The 12,380-nt window shown below is 39.2% G+C and overlaps 1 protein-coding gene across 3 annotated transcripts in view; it reads right to left on the bottom strand.

Moving 5' to 3' along the window:
- Positions 1–12,380, bottom strand: part of RUFY3 (RUN and FYVE domain containing 3) — a 136,500-nt gene that overhangs the window by 29,041 nt on the left and 95,079 nt on the right. For all 3 annotated transcript variants that reach the window (XM_006896823.1, XM_006896825.1, XM_006896824.1), the window contains 4 exons: positions 10,014–10,131; positions 8,954–9,055; positions 3,582–3,705; positions 298–359 (listed from right to left, as the gene is read on the bottom strand). In XM_006896823.1, the coding sequence (XP_006896885.1) occupies positions 298–359; positions 3,582–3,705; positions 8,954–9,055; positions 10,014–10,131 (406 nt within the window). The remainder of the gene's footprint in view (positions 1–297; positions 360–3,581; positions 3,706–8,953; positions 9,056–10,013; positions 10,132–12,380) is intronic.

Below are 12,380 nucleotides of genomic sequence, written 5' to 3'. Positions count from 1 at the left end.
AAAAAAAAAAAAAAAAAAAAAAAACCCAAAAAACCAAAACCACCAAGAGTATAAAATGGAATTCCTTGAGGTTGTTTTTTTAAGAAATTCTTGCATCTGAAAATCATTAAACAGGAAATCAGTCAAGTGAAAAACTCTCAGGATGTGGTAGAAGGTATAGTAGATATTTTTGGTGAGATACTACTGACGATCTGTCATCACGAATTATTTCACCAAGTCTATAAATGCAGTATTGAAGAGTACTAAAAACAACAGAGAAAAAATATTAAAAAGAAAAGGAATTTTCTTTGTACATACCCTTCACTACCTTTACTGCTGTTCCCATCCTTGAGATACATCGAAAAATCTATAACTCCAACCTACAGAGAGAATTTTCAGAATTTAATAAAGAGCTAAATGTTTTCCAAGGTAATATCCATTTCTAGGTATTCAAAACAGTATTAAAATCATGACAATCTATAAATTTGTGATGAAAACTGCTTCACTTTAAAATACAATCAAGAACTGGCAGGTTTAGAAATAAGTAAAGAATCAAGATTAACAGGAAGAGAAGAATAGATAATGACTAAGGCAAGTACTATTGAGTCATTAGTGGCTCATAGCTAACCCACTAGTGGGTTTTCAGAGGCAGTAAATCACTGGAAAGAGACTGCACATCCTTCTCACATGGAGCAGCTGGTGTATTCAAACCACACTCCTTTGAGATTGCAGTGCACTTTCTTACTATGCCACCTGAAAGAATATTTAGTATAAATAAGATCTAAAGTTTCTTTCTCTTAAGTCAACAGAAATAGAAAATCAGATCATAGCTAAGGCAAGTAGCCCACAGAACATTCAATATAAATAAGATCTAAATTTTCTTTCTCTTAAATAAAAAAGCACAGGTTAAAAGTGAAAAGAACTCTTACTATAAATAAGATGCAAAATGTCTTTTCTAATTTTTTAAAGTTTTTCTTCTTCAATGTTACTTGTTTTTTCAAGTAATCACTTACTAAATTGATGTTTAGGAATAGTTTCTTAACAATTAAATTACAATATTCATTTCCGCCAAGTCAAATATAACAGAAATTACAGTATTTAAAAAAAAAAAAGGACTGCCATCATGTTAGAACTGACTCAGAGCTGACTCTCCAGCAGGTTTTCAGAGGTTGCAACTTGCAACAGAGGAGACTGCTTATTGCCCATCTTCTTCTCATGAAGCCATTAGTGGTTACAAACCTCCAGAGAAGCACCACTTTGAGGTCAGCACTGTAACTCCTTATCCAGTAGGCAGGGCACTGTTGTTGTTGTTACGTGCTGTCAAGTCATCTGCGACTCCTAGTGAACCTATGTACAACAGCCCTTTACCCTGCTCTATCCTGTGCCAATCTTATTGTCTCTGGCACACCTATCCCCATTACCCCAGTGACTGAATCAATCCATCTCACTTCACAGAAGTCTTCCTCTCCTGTACTGTCACTCCTCCCTCCCAAGCATGAAGTCCCTCTCCAAGGACTGACCCTGCCTTGCAACATGTCCAAAGTACGTCAGATGAAGCTTCAGAATCCTTGCCTCCAAGGAGCAGACTGGCTTCACCCTCTCCAGGATGAACTTGTTTATTCTCCTAGTAGTCCATGGTATATTCAATATTCTTCAACACCACAGCTCAAAGGCATCAACTCTCCTTCTATCATCCCTGGTCACTGTCCAGCTCTCTGATGCATAGCAAGCAATTGCAAAGACCATGGGCCATATCAGGCACACCTTAGTCTCCAGACTGACATCATTGCTCTTCAGTACTTTGCGGAGGTCTCTGACAGTAGACTTTCCCAATGCAATTTGTCTTTTAATTTCTTGGCTGCTCGTACCAAGAGTGTTCACGGCACACAGGGCAATAGGGGGTGTTATATATTTATAGTGAAAACACAAGCTTCATTTATTAGGCTATTAATAAGTGGCAGGCCATGTTCTAAATGCACTGCATGTCAATTCCTCACAACAATGTCTTAAATACACTAGGCCACCAGAGCTCTGTGTATATATTTTGTTGTTTTGTATTGCTGAGTCAGAAATGACTTCTAGCTGACCCTTTAGTGGGTTTTCAGAGGCAGTAAATCACACAGGAGTAGACTGCTCATCTTTCTTGTGGAAGAGTAATAGATTTTCACTGTGTGCCTTTGGGTTGGCAGTGTCAATTCCTTACCACTAAGCCACTAGAGCTCCCTGCTCATATAGTTTAATTTATATGTAAATGTTTTACAGGAATCATATTAAATAATTTTTAAAACATGCATATCAAACAAGCAAATAAAATAAAACATAACACATAAACAAGCCAAAAGGAAAGGAAAAAATCAATTTCTTAACTTCTCATGTTCACCTCAAAATTAAAAAGAATATGAGGCCATGGCACTAGGGATATTACAGTTAATGTCAGATGGATCTTGGCTGAAAGCAGAGAGTACCAGAGGAATGTCTCATTGACTATGTAAAGGCACTTGACTGTGTGGATCACAACAAACTGCCGCTGACTTTGAGAAAAATGGGAATCCCAGAACACTTGATTGTGCTTATACAAAACTGATACTTGGAACAGAAGGCAGTTGTGAGAACAGAGCAAGAAAACACTGCATGGTTCAAAATTGGGAAGGGTGTGCATCAAGGATGTGTCCTATCTCCATATTCAATCTATATGCAGAAAAGATTATCTGGGAGGCTGGGCTCTATGAGGTGAAGTATGGGTGGCATCAGGATTAGAGGTAGACTTATCAACAATCTGAGTTATGCAGATGACACAACCCTGTTTGCTAAAACTGAGGAGGACCTGAAGTGCCTGCTGCAGAAGGTCAAGGATTTCAGCCTTCAATATGGATTGAAGCTCAACATCAAGAAAACAAAGATTCTCACCACTGGGCTAATTGGTAGCATCATGATAGATGATGAAGAGATTGAGTTTGTCGACAGCTTCAGTTTGCTTGGCTCTACATTCAACACTCTTGGTACCAGCAGCCAAAAAATTAAAAGACAAATTGCATTGGGAAAGTCTACTGTGAGAGACTTCTCCAAATGGTCTTTGTCATTACTTGCTATACTTCAGAGAGCTGGACAATGACTAGGGATGATAGGAGAGTTGATGCCTCTGAGCTTTGGTGCTAGAGAAGAGTACTGAATATACCATGGACTGCTAGGAGGACAAACAAGTTCATCCTAGACAGGGTGAAGCCAGGCAGCTCCTTAGAGACAAGGATTCTAAAGCTTCATCTGACATACTTTGGACATGTTGCACGGCAGGATCAGTCCTTGGAGAGGGACGTTATGTTTGGCAGGGTGGAGGGATAGAGCAGGAGAGGAAGACCCTCGGTGAGATGGACTGATTCAATCACTGGGGTAATGGGGATAGGTGTGTCAGAGACAGTAAGATTGGGAAAGAACAGAACAGGGTTTATGGCTGTTGTACAAAGGGTTGTTATGAGTCGCAAGCAACTCGATGGCACATAACAACAACAACAATTTGGTGGTTATGGTAAAAAAAAATCAATCCAAATTCTGGTAATAACAGAATTGAGAGTGACAGAGTTGGTAGCTGAATAACGCGTCCATACCTGAGAGTCCAAATCTTCTCCTTTCATACAGAAGTTGGCATCAATGACATTTAGTCCTACCAACAGACCAGCAATTATGGCTCCTTCTTCTTCCATCATGAGGGCATTAGGTTCATAAAATTCACTGTAATAGAAATTCACAATGTTTTACACAAGTAAAAAAATATCAATAATCCAATCATGTAATCAAAAGACAAAGGGGGAAAAGGGTTGTTTCAATGTTGAATATGGCCATTAATGTAAGAGTAGAAAAAAATAATGGCTTGGAAAAATACTTTTTCTACGGCACTTAACAACACTACTACCAACAACAGCATAGAGGAAGAGAGAGTGAGCAGTTGGCCTAGCAGACAGAAAGCCATGCTCCCAAGCCAAAGGTGCGTGACTATCCCGCCGCCCTCAGGCCTGCCTTTAATTGTTTTTGGTGAAACATTCTTCTAGGTTGTGTAATCCTGGTATGTCCACTGGCTGTACAGAGGTAACTCGTGGTTGTTGTGAAGCCGAATACTGTTACCAACCCCGGACAGTGTTTGGTGAAGCTCCCCGATTAAAACAAGCTTGGAAACAGGAGTGGCATCCACTTCCACAACAGCTTGCCTCTGGAAACCCTATGAACCTGGAGAAAGGACGAAAGCTATACAGGAAGTGTCTAGGACTTTCGTTCATAGGGTCGCTATGAGTCACCTGCGACTTAAACAACAATAGTACTTAACAACAACAGGGATATGAATAGATAACTAGCTGAAAGAGGTGTGGTCAGAATGGTATTATGGCTTGGAAAATACCTAACAGGGACATGAATAGATGATTAGCTGAAACAAGTGTGGTCAGAATGGTATTCTGGTTTATAGTATTTTTATTCCTGCTTTTCTTTATATATTTTTATGTTACACATCTTTGGCTTCAAGAGTGGCATCCACTTCCTAAACAACATGCCTCTGGAAACTCTATGAACTTTGAGAAACAGTATTTACAGAAAGGCTTCAGGTCTTTTGTTCAGAGGGTCACTATGAGTTGTGCTCAACTCGACAGCAATCAAGAATAACAAAAACATGTTACATACCTTGGTAGAATTCTGTAATCTCTTATATATCTTACACTTTGTTTTTAACAATTTGCTTTGATTTATTAAATCGGATTTATTTTAAATTTTTACATTACCAGAAGAATGTCTATCTGTGCTTCATCGACTATGCAAAGGCTTTTGACTGTGTGGAACACAACAAGCTATGGCTGACTCTGAGAAGAATGGTAATCCCAGAACATTTGAGTGTGCGAATGCGAAACCTATACTTGGACCAAGAGGCAGTCATCAGAACAGAGCAGGGAAACACTGGATGGTTCAAAATCAAGAAAGGGGTTCATCAGGGATGTATTCTGTCTCAATACCTTTTCAATCTGTATGCAGAAAAGATAATCTGAGACACTGGGCTGTAGGTGGAGGAATGTGGCATCAGGATTGGTGGAAGAATCATCAACAGCCTACGCTATGCGGATGACACAACCCAGCTCACTGAAACTGAGGAGGACCTGAAGCGCTTGCTGCAGAAGGTCAAGGACTTCAGTCTTCAATATGGATTGAAACTCAACATCAAGAAAACAAAGATTCTCACCACTGGGCCAACTGGCAGCATCAGTATGGATGGTGAAGAGATTGAGATAGTTAACAGTTTTCGTTTGCTTGGTTCCACAGTCAACACTCTTGGTAATAGCAGCCAGGAAATCAGGAGACGAATTGCATTTGGAAAGTCAGCTGTGAGGGACCTCTCAAGAGTACTGAAGAGCAACAACATCAGGCTGGAGACAAAGGTGTGCTTGATCCAGGCTAAAGTCTTTGCAATTACATGTTATGCATCAGAGAGTTGGACAGTGAATAAGGATGATAGAAAGAGAATTGATGCCTTCGAGCTGTGGTGCTGGAGAAGAGTGTTGAATATACTATGGACTGCTAGGAGAACAAACTTGTTTGTTCTCCTAGCACCACAGCTCAAAGGCTTCAACTCTCCTTCTATCATCCCTAGTCACTGTTCAGCCTTCTGATGCATAGCAAGTAACTGCAAAGACTATGGCCTGTATCAGGCTCACTTTAGTTTCCACACTGACATTGTTGCTCTTCAGTACTTTGGAGAGGTCTCTGACAGCAGACTTTCCCAATGCAATTTGTCTTTTAATTTTTTGGCTGCTGGTACCAAGAGTGTTGAATGTAGAGCCAAGCAAACTAAAACTGTTAACTATCTTAATCTCTTCACCATCCATATTGATGCTGCCAATTGGCCCAGTGGTGAGACTCTTTCTTTTCTTGATGTTGAGCTTCAATCCATATTGAAGGCTGAAATCCTTGACCTTCTGCAGCAGGCACTTCAGGTCCTCCTCAGTTTCAGCAGGCAGGATTGTGTCATCTGCATATTGCAGATTGTTGATCCAACCATTTCTCCTCACAGAGCCCAGTTGTCTGGATAATCTGTTCCACATATAGATTGAAAAAGAAAGGTGATCTGACAGAGTGTGGAAATTTTCTAACAATATCATTGATATCACATGCAAGCAAGATTCTGCTGAAGATTATCCAAAAAAAATTGGAACAGCACATCAACAGAGAACTGCCTGAAGTGTAGGCTGGGTTTAGAAGAGGCTGTGGTACTAGGGATATTATAGCTAATGTCAGATGGATCTTGGTTGAAAGCAGAGAGTACCAGAGGAATGCCTGTGTTCCGTTGACTATGCAAAGGCATTTGACTGTGTAGATCAAAATAAATAGTGGCTAACTCTGAGAAGAATGAGAATCCCAGAACACTTGATTTTGCTTATGTGAAACCTATACTTGTCAAGGAAGCAGTCATTAGAACAGAGCAAGGAAGCACCACATGGTTAAAAACTGGGAAGGTGCCAAAGATGTGTCCTATCTTCATATCTTTTCAATCTATATGTGGAACATATTTCAATTTAGGATTAGTGTACTTCTAATTAAGGAAGAAGAAAAACCAGTGTAAACAGTGAAGAAGGAAAAGTAGATGGAAATATGGGCCTGGTGACAGAAATGAGGATGGATATAAAATGACTGAATTTTATATTTTCAATGATTTATTCATCACAAACACCTTTTAAAAGTCACAAACAGTAACTTTACACATGGACCTCACCTGACAGGCTGCAAAGGAATCAGAATGACTACATCTGTGGAAGAAATCGTTGGAGAAGCTCAATATCAGCTGTCAAACTAGGCCAGGGGCCGCCTGTAAATCAGATCATCATTGCACTCACATGCAAGTTCAAATTGTGACAAAAAAAAAAAGAAAACAAGTCTATGATAACTAAAATATGATCTTGAATCTATTCCATTTGAATTTCAAAATTATCTTAAGAATATGTTTTGAAGCAGTGAACACCAATGATCAAAGACCAGATGAGTTGTGGGATGCTATCAAAGATACCATTCATGAAGAGAGCAAAAGGCTATTATTAGAAAGAGAAGAAAAAACCGAAATGGATGTCAGAAAAGACTCTGAAAAATCACACTACCATGTCAAGAAGCCAAAACAAGGGAGCTCTGGTGGCCTAGTGGCAAGGAGCTGCAACTACAATCCCAGAGGCGCACGATTCAAACCCACCAGATGCTCTGCCGGGGAAGGAGGGACAATCTCCTCCTATACCAGTCAGATCTGATTTGACGGTACACGCACACACACAAATAATAAAATAAAAATTAAAAAAAAAAAGAAGCCAAAACAAAGGGAAAATATGCTGAGGTGAAAGAGCTGAAGAGAAGATTTCAAAAGGTAACTTGATAAGACAAAGCAAAGTTTTATAATGGAATATGCAGAGAGCTGGAACTGGACAAAAGGGAAGATCTCACTCTAAAATTCTCAAGCTGAGAGAACTGAAAAACAAATTTAAGCCTCAAGTCACAATACTGAAAGATGCTATGTGCAATATGTTGAATGACTCAGGAAGCATCAAAAGATGGAGGGAATACACAGAATCACTTTACCAAAAATCTGACTGACCATGAAAAATTTCAAAAAGTATGAGCAGGAGCCGATGGTAATGAAGGAGGAAGTGGAAGCTGTATAGAAGGCATTGGAAAAAAATAAAGCCTCAGGAATTGAAGGGGCACCAACTGACTTGTTTAGATTAACAGATGCAGCCCTGGATGCACTCACCAGTCTATGCCAGGAGACTTGGAGGACAGCTGTCTGGCACATGGATTGGAAGAGGTCCTTATTTATTCCCATTCCCAAGAAATGTGATCCAACAGATGTGGAAACTATAGAACGGTATCATTAATATCACATGCAAGCAAAATACTGCTAAGCAAAAAAACAGCTAAGATGGTACACAGATAGGGAACTGCCAAAAGTTAAAGCAAGATTTAGAAGAAGCCATGGCACCAGGGATATCATTGCTGATGGCACATGGGTCCTAGCTGAAAATATAGCAGAAGAATGTCTATTTATACTTTATTGGCTATGCAAAGGAATTTGTGTGGATTGTAACAAGTTAGGCCTAACATTGAGAAGAATGGGAATCCCACAGAACTTAAATGTGATCATGTAAAACCTAGACCATTGCAGAATACCAAGGAATATAGCCTTCAATATGGATAACATCTCACTGTCAAGAAAACAAAGATTCTTACCACTGGACTAATAGCGAACAACGTGGTAGATGGAGATTGAAATTGTCAACAACTTCATCTTACTTGGAACCACAATTAATATTCTTGGTACCAGCAGTCAGGAAATCAGAAGACATACTGCACTGGGAAAGTGCAGTTAGGGACTCTCCAAACTATTAAATAGGAATGAGGTCAGTTTGAGAACTAAGGTGCATCTGATTCAGATCATGGTCTTTCTGATCACTTGTTATGCAGCTGAGAGCCGGATAATTAAATAAGGGTAACCGAAGAATTACTGATGACTTTGAACTGTGGTATTGGAGAAGAGTACTGAACATTCCATGGACTGCTAAAAGAACAAACAAATATTTTTTGGAGAAAGTGCAGCCAGAGAGTTTTTTGGAGGCAAAGATGATAAAGCTTTGCCTCTTAATACTTCAGGCATATTGCTAGGAGGGGCTATTTCTGGAGAAGGACATGTTGCTTGGAAAGGCAGAAGGTTGTGAAAGAGGAAGGCCCTCAACAAAGTAGACTTACACAGTGACTGTGACAATGGGCTCTAATGTGTAAGGAAGTGTGAGGATGGCACACGATAGGTCAGGGTTCAGATCTGTTGTTCACAGGGTTGCTATGGGTCATATTCAACTCGATGATAGTTAACAACATACAAAGCAGCCTGATGGCTAAAGCCTTACATGGTTAAATATGAACAACGTATCAAGAAAAAGAAAATTTAATAATATGAAGGCATTCTTACCTGAGGAGCTCCTTCTTATTGATCAAAGCTTTCATATATTCTGAGAGTTTCTTTTGCATTAATGCCAAACGAAGCCAGGCTCTTCCTCTGCCTACTGGTGTCCTATGAAAACACAGAAATAAAATAAGTGACAATATAAATAACAAAGTCAGGAGCCACAGTGAAATGCAGTTTTACTTATTCACGTCAATAATCTCCCAGTGAACACTAAGGTATTATCACTATCTTCCCAGCCACATTCCTACGCAGACACTGTCAATTTAGGCTCTTCTCTGATAAAAAGGAAACCAAGCTAATTTGGGCAGGTAGCTTTTATTACTTTTCAGGTTCTAAATGTCAAATTTTTAAGTAATTTCTTGCAACAATTTCTCCCTGGCTCTCAAATCATATCTCACATATTTTTCCCCATAAGCTCAGTATTATTGTTTTTAGGTGCTGCTAAGTTGAATACGACTCATAGCAACCCTATGAACAACAGAACCCTCTCCTATCCTGTGCCATCCTCACAATCTCTAACTTGAAAAAAAAAAAAACAAAACAATCTCTAACTTGTGCCCACTGTTGCAGTCATTGTGTCAAACCACCTGGTAAAACGTCTGCCTCTCTTTTGCTGTCCCTCTCCAATGAACAGTCTCTCCTAGCAACATATCCAAAGTATGTAAGAAGTTCAACATGCCACTTGCTATTTCTTAAAACTTACTAGAAGAAATTTTCATTAGTTCCTTAAAAAAAAAGTGGCATTTCAATAAGACAACCTCAACCTCTCAGAGTAACAATTAATTGCCCTGCAAAGGTATGGCTTTCTCAATACATTTCCAAATCTTTTGTAATGTTGCTGGGTATCATCGAGTTGGAACTGACCCATAGATAACCCTTCAGCAGGTTTTCAGAGGCATTAAATCCCATGGGAGGAGACTCCCCATCGTTCTCATACAGAGCAGTTGGTGGTTTCGAACCTCACGCTTTAGGGCAGTTCCTTAACCATTAGGCCACTATAATTGTTATCTTCACTAATCAAGATCACTGTTACTCTCATTTCTCCTAAGAAAATAGAACTTACTTAAGTCCTGGAAGATCTTTAACACTTGCTGTTATTTCTGCAGCTTCTGGAACAAGCTTTTCTACTAGTTCTAGAGGTCCCCAGAAGGATTTATTTTGTCCAAGAAATGTTTTCTTGCCTAAGACAAAAATATACAAAGTAATATTTTATTTCAATACATTCACAATATAAATACACATCCTCTCATTTAAGCAAAAACCCTCTCAAGAAACTAAATCTGAATATTAGACATTTCTAAAATAAGTTATAATTTCAAATAATAAACTACATTTCAGGGGAAGGAACCCCAGTTCTAAGACTATGCCTTTTCTCTGAGGAAGAATTTGTAAACGGAAATTATTTTTCTAATATAGCATCCCAAGCCATGTTATATTAGTGAAGAGTCCAATAGAATAGGACATGCAACACACTATGAAATACAATAGAGAGAAGAAGAGAAAAAGCTAAGGGAAATATAGCCATCTCCTAACTTCAAAGGGCTTATATTAGGTAGAAAGTGCAACTGAAGTGAGAATCACAAGACAGGAGTTCTACCATCTGCTTTGTTCCAATTCACCCTGTGACCCTTAGTAAGTCAGATACTAGTTTCTAAGAATTTTTCCACCTGTAAAGCAAAACTTGAAGACAGACTTTTATTTTTGTATTCTCTGCTCTCAATCAAGAGCTGACACATTGCTTATGATGTCCCTAGCACCACAGCCTCCTTTAAAACCAGCTTGTATTTCTGGTAGTTCTTGGTCAATGAAAAGTTCCAGTCATTTTTCGATAATCTTCAGGATTTTACCTGCATGTGTTATTAGTAATATTGTTGGCTAATTTTCACACTGTTAGATCACATTTTTTTTAAAAATGGGAATAAATGTAGGAACATATTGTGGCTAACACTGAGAAGAATAGGAATCCCAGAACACCTAATTGTGCTCAAGCAAAACTTATACTTGGACCAGGAAGCAGTTCTCAGAACAGAACAAGAAAATACTGCATGGTTCAGTATCAGGAAAGGAGTGTATCTCAGGAAAGAGATGTGTCTTGTCCATACCTTTTCAATCTATATGTGGTGCAGAAAATTTGGAAGGCTGAGCTTTATGAGGACAAAGGTGGAATTGGAATTAAGAGGAAGGCTCATCAACAACCTGCATTATTCAGATTATACAACCTTGTTTGCTGATACTGAGGACTTGAAGCATTTGCTGCAGAAGGTGAAGGACTGTACTCTTCAATAGGGACTGAAGCTCGATATAAAAAAAAAACCAGATTGTCACAACTGGGCAAACTGGCTGCACCATGATAGATGGAGAGGAGACTGAGATTTTTAACAATTTCAGGTTGCTCAGCTTCACAATCAACACTTTTGGCACCAACAGTTAGGAAATCAAAAGGCATATTACACTGGGAAAATCTGCTGTCAGGGACCTATTCAGAGTGCTAAAGAGCCTTGATGTCATGGTCTTTGCAATTACTTGCTATGCATCAGAGAGCTGGACAATCAGTAAGGATGACAGAAGAAGAATTGATGCCTCTGAGTTGTGGTGTTGGAAAAGTGCTGAACATTCCACGGACGGCCAAGAGATCAAACAGGTTTGTTCCGGAGAGCGTGAAACCTAGTTGCTCCATGGAGACAAAAATTCTGAAGCTCTACCCCACATACTCTAGGCATGTTGCCAAGAGGGATCAGTCCTTAGAGTGGGACACTTCATGATTGCAAGGGGAAAACACAGGAGCAGAAGACTCTGGGTGAGATGGATTGACACAGTAACTAGGGTTAGGTGTGTCAGAAACAGTGAGACTAGCTAAACTTAGGCCAGTGTTCAGAGCTACTGTGCACAGGGTCATTATGAGTTGTAGATGGCACATAATAATAACAACAAACAGAATTGCCAATTAAGACTACGTAGCTACTGCCTTCAGTAAACTTCAACAAGAAGTGATCCTTCATCTGGTTTCTGAGACTATAAATTTAAAAGGGAAGACAATGTCCTGTCCTATCCTATCCTATCCTATCCTATCCTATCCTATCCTATCCTATCCTATCCTATCCTATCCTATCCTATCCTATCCATCTTTCTCCCTTGAAATATCATAGTTAACTATTAGCCCTAAGGTTAGCACTGATTACTTTCCATGGCCTTTCTAGTAGTAACATTCAGGGATCTCTTTTTAACTGATCTAAGATCAATCATTTATTTGTCTACCCTAAGACAAAAACACGCATACAAGGAAGGCCAGTGAATACCACTATCATTCAGATATAGGCACCAACAACCAGAGACAAGGAAGAGGAAATAGAAGATTTTTACCAACTTTTATAGTCGGAGAGCCATCGAACATGCAATCAAAATGCATTGATAATAATGGGTGACTGGAATG

Source organism: Elephantulus edwardii, unplaced genomic scaffold (assembly GCF_000299155.1).
Source record: "Elephantulus edwardii isolate Elephantulus edwardi_28Jun2011 unplaced genomic scaffold, EleEdw1.0 scaffold00192, whole genome shotgun sequence".
NCBI lineage: Eukaryota > Metazoa > Chordata > Mammalia > Macroscelidea > Macroscelididae > Elephantulus > Elephantulus edwardii.
This window is presented reverse-complemented; position numbering and strand designations above follow the sequence as displayed.